Consider the following 16,159-nt stretch of genomic DNA (forward strand, 5'->3'; position numbering starts at 1 on the left):
GTAAAGATCACAAAATAGATAGGAATATCCATATTGAGAGAAAGAACAGAGGTCACTGCTGCAGACGTGGATGAACCCAGCCCTATAAAACGCACTCAGCCTTTCCTGCAGGACTGTCACAACACTGACCAACCACAAGACTGAGCTCAGGCAGCTCACGTAATTCAAGTGAACAGTGTCACAGAGAAGAGATTCAACCCTGTTCAAGAATGCTTTAAACACCTAAAATCGAATTTCAAGGTGGTCTAATAAGACCAAATTTAATACCTACTTGAGTACATCAAGTATTAATTCTCTTCCCTGACTTAATGAGCACAGCTTTTAATGCTTGCAGTTTGGTAGCTAAAGTTCATGTTTGGAAACTCCAAATACCTTCTCAATACCTTTTTTAATTACCCTCCTCTTATGATATAAATATTTACTCTAACAAAATCAATTTTATTTCCAGAAAGGCTGCAACGTAAGCACACTGATACATAAAACTATAGGGCTTACGACTTCCACAAAGAAATCTATTTGTCACTTCCTGTTCTATGTTCTCAAACAGAGAAGAACACTTATGGTAAAGGATGCTCAGAAAAAGGGAGCCTGTGACCACAACAGAGCAGAACTAGAACCCATTTCCAAACCCACTAAGGGATTCAATCCATGTAACTTTTAAACATCTCTTTTGTTGATTGTTTTAAGGAAAGGGAATAACCTAATTAAAGCAAATACCTGAAAGATTTCTTTGGAGAACTTTCTGTTTCTCAATCAGCAATATGTATCATTTGTAGTATCTTTGTATCTTACACTCCATGATGGCATTCCCTAAAAAGGATATTTGTCAAATAAAAACCTGTCAGGCTACAGTAGATCTGTGTTAAGATTAGCTCCCTATTCCATGCCAGATCCATCGACCTGAATCTGCTTGACATAACTATTACAGGACAGAAGTTAAGAACATGAGCAGGTTCAATCACTCTGTCCAGAATACAAAACCAGAGCAGTTAGATGAAAATGTTTTCATTTCTTTTTCTACAACCTCATAGAATAGAAATCTATTGAGAGATTTATGGGGATCTGTAGGGCTCATTTTGATATGATGTTTTTTAGGTACGTACAAACACACACCAATCAATGGAAATCAGCACAAATCTTCCTGCTAAGCCAGACAGCAATTTTATAGTTGTGATTCTTATGTCTAAAAGCAGCAAATTTTAGACAGATGTATGAAACACCAGCTGAACTCGGCTTAGAACCAGAGCTAAAACCAGCCATTCATTCACAGGAGATATAAATAGCAGTAAACACCGTGGATTTGAGGAGTCCTGAGCTTTGCAAACTTTGTCTGTGTTTCATCAGGAAAAAAACCAAAGTTCTTAAACCTGGAAAAAAAGAACTCTATTAAAAGCACACATACGCTACTAAAACTGAATTTAACAATACTGAGAAGGTGGGAATAAAGGGACCACTAACAACATAAAAATCTTTGAAGAGGGTAACAAGAAACAAAGGTTCAAGCGTTCTCAGCACGTTCACCCACATACACAGGTCCTGTGTGTGCCACACGCTCTCCCCGTGCATTAGGACCGTCTCCAGGTGGATTTTCAGGCACAGGGAGAGGATGCACAGAAGGACACGTTCTCTGAGGAGCTGCAGCACAGTTTCCCCCCTCTCCAGGACAGCTGGGGATCAGCACAGCCAGGAAGGGCTCCTGTGACAGGCGGTGACAGCGCGGAGCCAGCGCGCCGCAGCCCCGGCTCGGCACGAGCCCTGTTGTGTCTGAGGCAGGTACGCTGTAAAATTTCAATGATGCCTTTAAATTCTAGTGGTTTCAAGCTGCTGTAAACTTCTGCAGCCATCAAAAATAATCTGTCATGGGACTAAGGGGTACGAACATCATGTCAGAGCCACTCTGCTGTTAGATTTAGTGGAGGGTAAAGCATGTCATTTATGCATCAACTCACAGGAGAAAAAAGCAATCCCTATGAAGTCAATCTAATAATAGACTGGAAAGCAATGATTACTGTTTCATGTGCAGCAGCTATTTGTAGCAGAAGTTGGCCTAATTCAGCAGGCCTTGCCTGTCAGAGCTCTGGGATTAGCAAGTGTTTAGATGAAAATCTATCGGGAAACATCAAGAAATGGTTTAATGAAGAACAAAAGTCTTCATTGTTACATTTAATATTCGCTGAAACTTTTCCATTTGCACCACTACGTTACTAAAAAGCTTACTGGAAGTGACATCCCAAATAGAATACAAATGTTGAGGGACTGCAGCTTCAATTAATCTACCACAGTTCTCTGAAATTTCACTGCAAGAATCTGCTCTCACTTTTCTCCTGTAGGCGGAATGCCCTGAAATTGAGTGCAAGAATTTTTTAAAGACATGACTAATAATCATGGCCTCACTGTACTACACACATTTTCTGCCATCTAAATATTTTATATCTATTGACTAATCAACCTCGTCAGTCCCCACATGGCACAATACAACTGCTGGCATCATTCTGGAGGAGTGGAAGCAGGATGACAGACACCTGCCAGTCAGAACCCAAACACAGAAATGGCACGAGGGGAACGGGGCACCAGAAGATGCCAAGTGAGTCCCCAGACCATCCCTGTGCCAGGAGCCAGACACCTTGGAGTGCCTTAAACATTCTCACTTCTTGAGACTAATAAAAAAAAAAAAATCTCGAATCCCTTCATTAGGTTCAAGTTCTAATGTTAACTAACCCTGGGGAAGAGGCTGCCTTTCATCTTCCTTCACCCATTAAGTAAAATTAAAACTAACCCAGTGAAGATATTTCAATTCCCTTTCACTTAAAGACACTGTTCATCATAACACTGTATTCAACACAATGAATGTCTCCAATGGAGAAAGGAAGACATTCCTACCTAAAGGAAAAATCAGGAGTTAATCTGATTAATACATACATTGCACAGCTAATTCTCTCCAATGAAATGCCCAGCAAAGAATGAAAAAGAACAGAGAAAATCAGCCACTCCAGTGTACTTTCATGTGAATGTGGGAGACACTGAGGGAACATTTAGCTGCAGCACAAGTTCACACCCTCCACCACAAAATGACACAACCAGCAGTAAAGCATCAGCAGCACTTGGTGTTTCTTCTAGATGTGCAGAAATAGGCAAACACAGATAACTCCACTGAAGTAAATATTAATGTGGCTACAAGCCTGGACAGCAAGATCAGTGTCAACCTACTCTAGCTCATCAATTTAACTCATGCATCTTCAGAGCCACAGTTCAACCAAGATCAACCAGCACTGCATACCTTCTGCACTTCAAAAAGTTTCATTTTAATCTGAGATTTAATATAAAAGCTAAGAGAAAGTTACTGTGTTTTATTCCAACTGCTTGATGAAATTCATTTTGGTAGCTCCTTTTAGACACACAAACCCAATTTCTTCTATTCTGTTTCATAAAATAAACACACAAACTTGAAAAAAAATTAAAGGTGAGGCTGAAACGGTTCAAAGTTTCTTGAGCAGGTTTTAAAAGGGATGGTTATGGACACTTCGTATTTGTGAAAAATAATTTCAGCATAATATTTAACTGCTCCCCCAATCACAGTTGAATGGCATCCCAGAAAATCCACCGCAAAATTTCCATTTGTAACTTCACAGATGTGCAAGACCAGAATTCGATGATGCAGATGGTGCAAGTATTGCAGTTGTATTACTGGCTATCACCTAGCAAAAATACATGGGTGATAACATTAAATGTCACAGTTCACCCATTATTTGGAGACCAATATGATCTTCTTGAGCTGTAGAACAGGAAAACAGAAAGTCGGCTCCATACCAAGGCTAGCCAGTTCCTCAATTAACACAGTGGTTAATCATCTTAGCCTTGAAAAATACACAGGCAGCAAATCCCAAAACTAACCCATATTTTACTGTCTACTAAACTGTTTTGATCTCAGTGTCATTTTCACTGTATCAGCACAGAGGTTCTACAGGGACATCACACAAACACAGCTTCAGACCCGTGCTGCTTCAGAGATCAGAACCAAAACACCTGTCTGACCATTCCTCCTCAGATTCCTGACCCCTGGCAGACCATCTCTGGATCTCGAGAGCTTTGCTGAACTTTCATGGATGAGATTTCTCTCTCATCCCAACCCTTCCCAATCCTCCTCTTCTTCCAGGTGGCACAGACAGGCCTGGGTTGAGCACAGGAAACCCACCCAAAGCGACCCCAGGATTTATTGCTTCCATCTCTTTTGTATCACTCCTTCTCTTTATTGCCTGGAAATAAACACTAACTTTAAAGGGAAAGAAAAAAGGTCATGGAGCAGCTTCTAGGATGGCTCTGCTTTTCCAATCAGGAGCTGGGTGCAGAGGATTTTGGAGTGGGCCACAGTACGGGAATGGCTCAGCTAATTGAGGGCAACCTCAAGGTCAACACAAATTGTGGTGTAGACATAAAAGTCAAGGGCAAAAAAATAAAAGAGGAAAGGCAGAGTAATATGATGCAAGGAAAAATGGAGATCAGGAGAGACATAACACAACAGAAAGGGGAGGATGGGTCCCTATCAATGGGCAAAAAACTCTTCCCAGGATATTTTCTTGAGTGCCATCTACAGTGAAAACTTGCCACAAAGGAATAAAAATTCTCAACAGGATTAGGACTCATGCTTAGCTAATGTAGACTGATAAGCTACTCTGAAGAAATATTATCTGTAATTAAAATTTGTAATGAACCAGTTCCCAAACAGGAAGACCAAAACAATTCATGGTGCATTTCCTTGACGTTTAATAGGTTTGAAAGAGAGATTCTGCTGACGAGTTTTCGGCGATCTAACCCAGCTACAAACACAAAATAGCCCTCTGAAGCTTTACACTGACTAATCTAATGAATTTCAGGACAAAAACTCGAAATCAATATATCCATATATTACACAGGACAAGGGAAGTACTAAACCCACCAGGGCAGAGCCCTCCGAATTGCCACTGTGAGATGGCAAAGCTTTCTGGGTCAGCTGAATTTGAGTAATAGGGTGTTCTTAGCCCAAATAACCTATTGACTTCCATACCTAACAAAATGGAGAGGCTCTTTCAAGTGCCTCCTAGATTTAGCAGCTGTTGCTCTGACACTGTCAGCAACGCATCCATCTTAATCACCGTATGAGCCTTTCAACTTTCCTTTCTTTTCCCTCCTTCCACCCATCAGCTCCAAGCTCCGTGTGACCAGGAGTTGAAGAAACCTCTCTAGCCTCTCCTGCTAGATGCCTCTTTGTTTCAGCATCTGACACACGTGCATGTACCAGTTGTTGTCCTGCACACACAGGAAGCCTATATTTGGATGCCTATGGGAGGTGCCTTCAGGCTGTTTTTTGCTTTGCTGCTCTGAAGCACTCTGCTGCAGCAACTCCCTTGTAACTTGCCTTGCCCATCACCACAGGCACTTTACTTTTTATCCTCATTATTCTTTTTGATTTTTCTTTGCTTGAAATAAAAGACTCCATATGTTTTGCTCTTCTTCTATTGGAAAATGTTAATGCTGTGTACCAGAGGGCACAGTCAGATGAGGGACTGCCATTTGGACAGAATTATACACCCAATTACTGCCTAGGGTATATCACCTGTATGAGTGCTTTGAGCAGATCTCAGCTCTGTTTCTGCCAGAATTGAAGGCAATATTTTACTGCTGGAAAACAATATTCAGTGCTTTCCAAAGGAGTATTTTTTCTGTCAAAGTCATTCAAATTAACTAGTACTTAATAGCCTACAATTCACTGCAGATATATTTCTAGTCCTTAAAAATGTGACCCATCTGAATTGTAAGTGCTTTTAAAACAACAGCTCAGCCATATGCACTTTTAGTTAATTTTAAACCATATTCAAACTCTCCTCATTTGAGTTCTCATCTGAAAAAATGAACTATTACTTTAAATGTAGAGATCATAACAGAGTCAGGAGTCCCTTAAAAAGAAACCAGTCCTGTTTCACCAGCAAGGCATGAGAAGGCTGCACATCTGAAACAGCTTTGGTGTACTGGGTAATTCACATTCACTGAGTGGATTAGCTGAAATAAGCATAATAAATGAAAGAGAATAAAATAAAAAACAATTTCACACTAAGGGAAGGCTTGACTTATAGGAAGTGGCAGCTCTGATGGCCCAAGGCATAGAATTAGTTTTGCCACTCGATAATTTGACTGATTCACTCGAGTGGCCAGAAAAGGACATTTTCTGCCTGATTTCAGTGTAATCAAGTCACCTGCTCTGTGACGACTGCCAGGGCCAAGCCCAGCGCACCCGCAGCACCAGGACCAGCCTTCCTGCTCCTGTAAGATCCAGCTACAGCTGCACATTTGCCTATTTTCATCTGAAACCACACAAGCACCATGAAAATAACCTGCTCCATTCAGTCCCTTATTTACAGAGAGCTTGGGGCTACTGCTGGGATGTTCTCTCAGTTCTGCTGCATATCCCAGCAAAGAGCCTTTGCTTCTTTTTTAACAAAGGAGGTGTCAGGAGGCAGAGACAGAAAACAAAGTCCAAGTGACTAGAAACACATACATTTTTTCTTAATTAGGAATGATTACAAAATTCTTTATAAACAATTACAGCAGATTTTATATTAAAATTACGAAACATCTGTTAAATGTAATTTTCCTCCTCACACATCTTATATAAAAAGACTGTAATAAACAGGCAGAGATTTGGGAACACATCTAAACAACCTGCATGACATGATGTCAGTTTTATTCCTCCTTTGCTGAACTGGGGTCAGGCTGGTAAATGTAATATATGTGCTCATCTTTAAGCACATGGCCAGTTTCCCTGGTTATTATTTACAGCTAACCTTTCAGGGTAATGACTGTGTACTGCATGTCAAAGGAACAAAATTTTATACTGCTATTGAAGAGAGTATTTTCTTCCTTTTATGCAAATATTAGATTCAGACTGCCCCAGTCAGGAGAGATAATCCACTTAGAAATATTATTATTATTAAAGCACATCCAATCAATATGCAAATGCAAAAAACCAGTAATTAAGCATTTTATTTTTTACAATTGTTCAACAGTAAAAACAAAGATGCAATGTGCATCAAAATGATTTAACATTTTATAACCAATCTTCTACTTGACATATGTTAGAGCATGATTCATCTACATTTTTCAGAATCAAAGTCCACGATCTGGCAAACTAATTCTGTTAATAAAATGAAAAGGTGACCTTGCTTAATTTAATAAGTCTGTGTAGAAATACTCTTTCAACATGTTAAAGAATTACAAAAAGGTTATCATAGCTTGCTTTCATGGGAAAGTACTCTACCTTTTCCAGCTCATTTCTCAGGCTTTTACTGTAATTCATTAGATTACATAAAAACAATGTAGATCATTATATTTTAATAAAGGCTTTCCTTTCCTAATAAAATGTCTGTCATTTATATTCAGACGTGTATTATATAAAATGCTTCTCTTTCTGAAGTAAAGCTTTTCATATTCAAGTCACAGGAGGTTGGTAGCTGCAGGAATTTCTATTTTTTTTTGTAAAGGATTTTCAGGATGAATTTGGTTCCTAGACCGAATCCTCCAGAACTGCAGCCCTACATTTATCTTTCAAACAGGTACAATCCAGGATCAGCAACACCACTTGCCACCAGCACACCAAGAGGCCTCTCTGCTCAGCAGAGGATGGTGCACAATACTACACTCATTAAATCTGCTCGTTTTGTTTTACACCAATTAATTACACAACTAAACTATACAACTATACAACTTGTATAAAACTATACAACTGAAATAGTTTATACAACATAAATACATTTCCAGTGAAATCCTGCTACGGTCCCAGTCACTTAATGAGAGCGATCAGGCAATGAACCTGTTCTAGTTATTCCAAATAAAAATGTGCACCTCTTCAGACTGCTCAGGAAGAGGTGTTTCCTGCTCATCACAAATCCTAATTTGTTGCAGCCCTTGGCATCACGTTTTACTGCTCGGGAAGGGCTGAGAGAAGAGCACATTCTTCCTGTGCAGGAGGAGACACCACCCCAGTCAAGGTGTGATCCTGGGATCAGGCACCAACTGCACATGCAATTTTCCAAAAGAATCCTTACAGAACCTGTCCTCCAAAACTCTGTGGGAAGTAGGAAAACACTTCTGTTTAGGACACCAAGCAATCCAAGACAAATCAATGGGATCATTTGATTGCCTGATCTTAAAATCACACTGAAGCATTTCCCTCGGGTAGGACTCCAGGACTGCAGGACAAGGACCAGAGCACAAAAGCAGTTAAATCACCATGAAAGTACTCAAGACCTGACCAGAACTATGGAACTACCTGGATTTAAGTACACTTCATGCTTATTTTTTAATCCAGTGAGATTTGTTCTCTTCTTTTTCCTCCATAACTTCACCAGTGCTGTTACGCCAAGAATTTTGCCAAAATACAGCTTTATAAGAATTTCCTTTAGGAAACCACACTACTCCAATCTATTGCAGATCTAAATGCTGTATTTCAAGAGAGTATTACTTATGTAAATATAGCAGCCTTTAGCATTGCAAGTAGATGAGGGACCAGTATTTTTCTGCAACCAGAGGTGTTAAATTTGTTCCTGTTTAGTTTTAGGTCCCAGAAATAACAATTTAAGTGTGTGTAGATAACTTGAGTTTAACAAGTCTTTGAAATAAATACTTCTGGACACACAAAATGCAGTCAGTGTGCAAATCTTACACAAACACTTGAGGCATTTAACTACGCTTGCTTGTGATACTGATAACTATTTGTTCAACTTTATCAAAGTCATTGTAAAGGAAAATAAAACCTAACAAAACCGACTCAATTACAATAGTGTTACTGCCAAGACAGTCCTCCAAAAAACAGGGAGTGCTGAAGGTAAATCCTTCACACCTCCTGATGCTATTTATGACTTTAAGGCACTTCTTAACAATAACTTCAAAGAGCTGAAAAGGTTTCAAAGCCAGCTGAAGACAAGAGAGGGAGAAGCAGGTAGCTCTTATGATCACTACAGACCTCAGTGCCATGAGACGGGAGACTGACAGAAAAGCTGGTGGAAAAGAATATCATGGATCCTAAAAACAGAGAAATGAAAACTTACCGGTTTTACTAACTCTGTGACACTTTAGCCAGGTTTTTCAAACGGTTCCCCTTCCATCTGCAAATCAAGACAGGCTCAGTGCAGCCCTACCCTGAGTGTCAAGATGATACAGTCTTAACTCTTTCAGTGTGACCACTCTGGTTGAACTTTGTTCTCTCTAAAGATGTAGAAACTCAGTGGGATCAAATATAAAAAAAAAATTTTTTACAAATGCATAAAAATCAAAGTATATTGCTGAGTTTCACACTTCTCGGACAGTAATTAGTAGCTGAGGCTAAGTGTAAATTAAATTTACAACAAGGTTAACCAGTCAGCAAAATCTCAACAGCTTTATCTATTCATTTGTCAAAAACGAAATGTCCCACCCGACAGAGCAGACACTGAAAATGGATCCTTAAAGAAAGATAATATTCAAAGAGAAAAGGAAAGAGAGGAACTGAGTGACTCACAGCCACCAAGTACAGTTCCCAGATTATCAGAACTCTACTGAATGGCTGTATTAAAAGAGTAATGATATGATCCTGCATTCCTCATTCACTCCAATTCAGGCTCCCTTCAGCACAGAAATCTGCTGGCATGAGATGGGTGGTACTCAATCATGCTGCACACATGGTCTTTAATTTTAAAATCCAGTTAAATAGATGTTCTAACATCATTTTTTATCTAAGAACATTTCATGATAAAATGAAAGAGCGCACATGTAACTTACTTGTCAGCTTTACTGTGTAGTGGATAACTTTCCTATGTTACTCACACAAGCTTTCATTTCCCAAATCTATCTGCATTCATTATGACAGTAAAAATGAAGAGTTGCTAAAGAGACGTATGCATTTTTATTATTGTTTGAAAAAATAGATCTTTCTACAGTCCTTTGAGCTTCTGAGTGTGTGATTTGTATAAAATATTTCTCATTTTGGGGACACAGCAGATGGAGTGCAGGGCACTGTGGGATATGCCATTTATCACAATGACAGTGCGTAGGTAGCACTGATCCTCTCACCACAGGGGGAAGCTCGAGCTGCAAATGTGGAGCAGCATTAAAAGCCCGACGAGTGGAGTTTGGCAACACTTGTACTACTCATTAACTTAATCATATTAATTTATTAGCCATATATATCAAAGTAATTCACTACTGAATTGTCACCAAGAACAATTTATAAACTGTTAACGTTCCCCATACGCAGAGGAGTGTTGTGGCATCCTTAATCAATGTGTTTGCGTTTGATTAAAAATAATAATTTCTACCAAGCCAGGTAATGCCAACAATGACAAAGTCCTGCATATGTTTCTCATTATAAATGGAACTTTCAAATGTCACCTATGACAGCTGAAAAAAAAAAAAAGGGTAATTGTAAACAGCGAAATGAGCCACAGAAATGGGATGTAAACACACAGAAACGTTCAGTTAAATGCTGGAAGGGAGGAGAGGGTCCGTGGGATCGCTGGCAGCAGGAGCTGCCACAGGCTGTGCTGGCTGATGTGTGCCCGCCTTGATAAACACAACCGGACACCGGAGACCCCAAAAGCCTCCAGTCTCCTTCATTCCTCTAACACAGAGACACCACATCCAAACGCCTAAAGACTGCAGCAAATCCTGTTTTGTCCTCCCTTTTCTGGATGAAGACTGAAGTGGCTGCTGCTGTCGCTGCTGAATTGAAGGAACACATGAAGTTACCGTATCCTGTGAGCTGCTCTATTTGAGTCCCACAATGATGTGACTTGGTGCAGCTATTAAAATATTAACTCCACTGAATTATTAATTACCTGAAACTATTAAGTTCACAACAGATTCTTTTAACTATTAATAAGACAAAACTGTTCTGAAAAAAGTATTTGTATCTGTACAAACGAGTCAATATTTTAAACACTGCATTCTTAAAAACTCTAGACAAACAGTGTCTATTTTAACCGCTTATGAAATAAAAGAATCATTTCAAGAGGGGTGAAACTAACGTAGCTGATAATGAAAATAGCAGTTTATCTTACACACAGGCAATGCAGGTGGTTTGCTTCTGTCTGAGTATCCACTTGAAAATGCCTTGTTTTCCTCTTCTCATGCATTTCCCCACCAGCCAGGCTTCCTCCCATCCCTGTCCTGAGCCCTCAGCAGCTCCCAGCCCTAAATCCTCACTGTGATCCCTCTCCTGACCTCCTAGCCAGGCTGCCACGGCTCTGGGCAGCACAGCCCAGAAAATGCCAACAGGAATGTTTTAAACAGGCTCGTGCCCCATCATCCCCTGACACCCACCCTCCCCAGGCCTGCCAGCTCCAGCTGCAGGACCCAGCCCATGTGCAGTCACAGAGATCCCATCCCACTGGAATCCTGAAAAAACTGCCCCACAGAGCAGCTGTGTGCCCTGTACCACAATCTGACAAAGTTCTAGTGACGGGATGATTTTCTCCATGAGCCACCCTCTGCAATATCTTGAAGACAAAATGAAGCAGCCCCCAAAATGTTTTTATTGAAGTAATAGCAGCCATTCTACAGACTGAGTAGAGAAAAATTGTAAGGAAGGCAGAGGGGTTTTCTAACCTTTTTTGAGGACAACCAAAATGAGGGGTAGGAGGATTGGAGTTGCACAAAAAACTATCAAAAGATCCAACTACTCTTTCAGCTTCATTCCATATGAACAGTTTGCTGAACCATTGGCTTCGATCATGTAACAGATTTCAGCTTCTCTCCACACAGCAAACTAGTGCTTCAGACCCCAAAACTTCCTTGAGAATCTATTCCACAGATAAGTCCCAGCTGTCCTGTTAAGATACACTGATGATAAAGACTTGTACATTAATAGGAGATAAAGCCTTTTTTTTGTTCATGTCACTTCATCACACGGCATTGTTTGAAGGACTGAGCCTTTGATGACCATCCCTCTGTGATATGCAGGTTTTTAGCTTTGCCCTCACAGCAGTCAGGGGCACCACGCTGATTCCCACATTTCCTACACCAATACAAAAACACTTTCTCCTAAGTTAACATAAAATGGACAGTACTTAAACACCAGCTCTTGAAGGATGCAGTCAGGGCACGGTTCCTGTGCTGCCTCCACAGCCCTTCCCAGTGGCGTGCATCCCACACACACCACCTCATCTTTCTCAGGCACTAACCCAGATGTAACCCAAATATTCCCATTCCCCCAAGATGGAAAGTACCTACAGACATTTAAAAAGGTCGAGGCTTCACTTGCAGCTCCTTCACACGTTACTAAGGTATAAGAGTAGATGGAGCTCGCTGTGCCAAGAGGTCAAAAAAATCCCCTCCACACTGGGAAATGCAGTGTGCCTAATTTAACTACCTGTTTATTATGTGAAAATGACCATGTAAACCGAGCTGACACAAACCAAATGGGTGATGAAAATAACAGCACATTTCAAGGAGTGGAAACACAGATGGCTCGTCTGAGTCTGCAGGAAGTTACTAATCATCACTCTGTAATACCCCCTCCAGACAGAGCTTCGAGCTCTGCAGCCACAACTGTGACTTCTCGAGACCCATCCATCTAACCAGGAGCCAGCCTGGACGCCAGTGCCTCTACTTTAACTTGACAGCAGGCTGAAGAGGAGGTAAAAATGAAAACATGCAATGGTGGATGAATCATGCTGCATTTCCTGATATGGAATCTGTTACTAAAATGAGCTTATCTGAAGAAAATTCAGATGCTAAGCTGGACAAATGAGGGAGCCACATGAGAGTGAGATTTTTTTTTTTTTAAATTACAATAATGTAGGCAGACTAACATAAACATCTGCATATCTGTGCTGCAGGACGAATGGGCAAGATCAGACACAAGGATTATCAAGGACAAGAAGACATCCAGAAGAAATGCTGTGGGCAATTACACTGCAGTTAGAGGGAGCGATAACCAAAGAAGCCCCCAGGATGTAACAACTCCTTCTTGCCTCCCAATCAGCCTCTGCTCTTCTGGCAGGGATGGATCCAGCCCTACCATGCTGCAAACTCTCCTCAGTCCTCGTCCTGCTCCCCTCCCACAGCCATCCAAACATCCCCATGGGAGCTGGGAGCAGCTTTTATTCCAGTCTATTGCCCACCATTCGGAAATCTGGAAGAAAAACCTCTGTTCTGTGACAAGTGTTAAAACCCATTTCATTCTTATTTCAGCCAAAGGAAAGAATCCAATCCCAAAGCACTGAAGGCACCCAGAGCAAAGCAATCAGTAATTAAGTGTAAAGAGGTATAAATGAAGCTAATGGGGGCTTCATATCTGGGGTGCTCTGTCAAGAGCCACAACAGCTCAAATGCCCACTGAGTTTACAAGAGGCTCTTTCGGCCTCTCCTTGCTCAGCAACTCCCCCAAGCCTTGCTCTGTCCCTTCCTTAGGAACAAGACAGGCCCCACGAGCCCCTGGGGAGCTGTGGCCCTGGGTGACAGTGCCCGGGAGCTGTGGGCTGGCATCGGGGCCGCCTCGGCCGTGGGGACCCTCCTCGTCTGCAGCCTCCGGTGACACTGCCAGGCTCTGGAAATGGGCATTTCCCCCGCCTCCAAGCTGCTCCCAAACCCCCGTCAGCTTCTCCAGGCACACTGTCTGGGACTTGTGGCACTTGGTTATGCCGAGGTTTTTCCGAGGTCAGGGAGGTGACACCCCCAAGACAGCCCTCCCTCCGTGTGCTAAATACAGGGGGCTGGAGCCCACTCACACTTCAGGCTCCAGACAACTCCCAACAGCCCAGAAATTCAACTTCATAATCTTCTACTCAAACTGTGTGCTACCCAAAATATCTGTGAGACACAGAATGTGTCTGTGATACTTCACTGTGCATCCCCAGCATGCTGCATCCCAAAATATTTCCCAGTTTAAAGCAACATGGCAGTCTGCGTAACTTGGTGTCCTATTTGCAAACACACACACACACACAGAGGGGAACAGTAAGATGCAATATTCTGGATTTCAGGGAAGAACTTCTCAATGCAAGAGGCTCTTGTGCCTTCCGGACTACCAGTAACAACATAAACACGAATCCATGAAATTCCTGAGCTGAGAACACAACAGAGATACTAGAAACTCCCTCATTTGTAAACTCTAGGAGGGAAATCACAGTTGTGGATCCCTGTCACAAACATGAGCTGTGCACGAAGCTGCAGCAGCCCAACTGTGGCACGTGGCTCTGGCCAAACGCTTTCATACTTTGTTAACTGCTCCAGCTACGGCTGCTGTGCCTACTGCTTGGGAATGTTCTTTCCCCCCTTCCATGGGGAAGGTGCTGGTTCCCTGTGAGATCCTGGGGACACCTGGAGCTGCAGGGAAATTCAAGCTCTCGCTGTGTTACTTGGTTGCAGTGCCCAGGTTCTGCAAGGAGAGTGATCAGGAGAGATGGCACTCTACTCCCAGCAAGGATCTTTTTTAATTCTGCTTTTCCTGTTACATATTCTATGCCTTTATACTCTCCTAAACACTTCACTAGGTTTGCTTATTAGGGAGTTACAATTTATTTAGACCGGACTTTGACAGCAGTCCTAAAACTGTTAAGCCTGTTGAGTATTTAAGCAATTACTTTTATGAATACAGCCTGTGAATATAGTTTATTATGAAAACAAACTTACCTTTAGCATACAGCAATTAATAAAAAATTAAAACACTCATCAGGATAGCACAAGATTTAATTTAAACCCTATTAATAAATTAATGAAGTGAAATTAAATACTATGCATTACATTATGTTTATAATTCCACATATTTGCATGCTAGTTTTTTCACTTGATGATAGCAGATTATCAAAGCACAATGCGCAGTGGCAATGTGGACTTATCTGCTTTTCAAGTGTTTCTTCTGTAATTTGTACAAGCATCTCTGCCTCTCCCCAGCACACATTAATGGGGTTACAATACACCAGGCATTAGCCACGCTGCTCGGATCCCACGAGAACTAAAACACACACACATTTCAAAGGAAGAAATGCCTCTTACAGGCCTCCCAGACAATAGTTCAGCTTCTCAGGTTGGTTTTTTTTTTTTTTTTTTTTTGCTTTTACTAAAATAACACATTTAATGGAATTTCCTGTAAGGAAATTACAATTAATAAAGAACTAAATTACAAATCCATTAGATTTCAGTCACTGCAGCAACCAAACAGAGTTTTCATGAACGCTCAAAAAAATCCAATAACGTAACCTCTGGTAAAGCCTGCAAAAGCCCTGAAGGACAAGGCAGTTAGATCAATATTAGTTTATTTTAACTGCTGTGCAGTATGAAGAGATGAGCCTGATCATCTGATGGATTTTATTACCTGTCGGAGAGATAAGCCCTGGTGATAAGAGGCCTGGAACTCCGTGGGGCAGCAGCCGTGCATTTTCCTGGATCGCCACTCCCAGGGAGCGCTTGGGGGGTCTTCCTGGGCGGGAGCTGGTGGGACAAGAGCAGAAATGAAAACAACGTTTTCTTTGGGGAATATTTGCTTCCTTCCCATGGCATCAATTTGTATAAAATGCATGAACCATCAGTGATACGCGAAAATAAATATTAGAAATTGTTGCTTAGGAAAAAAAGCCAAAAATCGTTTGATTAAACACTGAAGAACTTCATAGGTTTCATGTGAGCCAAGAGTAAGGTTTTCCATTATCCAAGGCTTCCATGACCTCACAGGTGGCTGGTGGAGAGGGGTCATAGCAGTGACTGCTCCAAAGTCTGTGCCATGCACCTGAACCACAGAAAATTGCAAGCTGTGATGCCTGAAGATGAGGAGTTGAAGCCCTGAATGCAAGATCACCTCAAACCTTGCCTTTGGGCCATGGCACGTACCTGCCTCCTCCTGAAGGGCAGCATTAACTTAACCCTGAGCTGTGCAAAGCTCACCAGCTACCTTCACAGACTGACTGGTGGGTTTAACTGTTATTGATTAAACCAGGTGTAAGCCCAACCTGCCAAAAAACTCACCAGTTTAGGAATTATGGCTGCTGATTTTAATCCAAAATGTCAAAGGTCCATTTCCAGACTGGTTCCATTGAACTCTTGTTTTCAACTATCACCTTCACCCCCCTTTCCATCAGTGTGTGCACATGTCCCATCCTGCACAGCCATAACAACACAGATTTACAGGCCAAAAACCCATTTGAATCGACTCTTCCCC

General features: G+C 41.5%; 1 protein-coding gene across 4 annotated transcripts in view; it reads right to left on the bottom strand.

Annotated features, from left to right (window-relative positions):
- Nucleotides 1-16,159, bottom strand: part of DACH2 (dachshund family transcription factor 2) — a 250,069-nt gene that overhangs the window by 109,934 nt on the left and 123,976 nt on the right. For all 4 annotated transcript variants that reach the window (XM_032124108.1, XM_032124106.1, XM_032124109.1 and 1 more), the window contains exon 2: nucleotides 15,320-15,435. In XM_032124108.1, coding sequence (XP_031979999.1) covers nucleotides 15,320-15,435 — 116 coding nt within the window. The remainder of the gene's footprint in view (nucleotides 1-15,319; nucleotides 15,436-16,159) is intronic.

This window comes from Corvus moneduloides, chromosome 14 (assembly GCF_009650955.1).
Source record: "Corvus moneduloides isolate bCorMon1 chromosome 14, bCorMon1.pri, whole genome shotgun sequence".
Classification (NCBI taxonomy): Eukaryota; Metazoa; Chordata; class Aves; order Passeriformes; family Corvidae; genus Corvus; species Corvus moneduloides.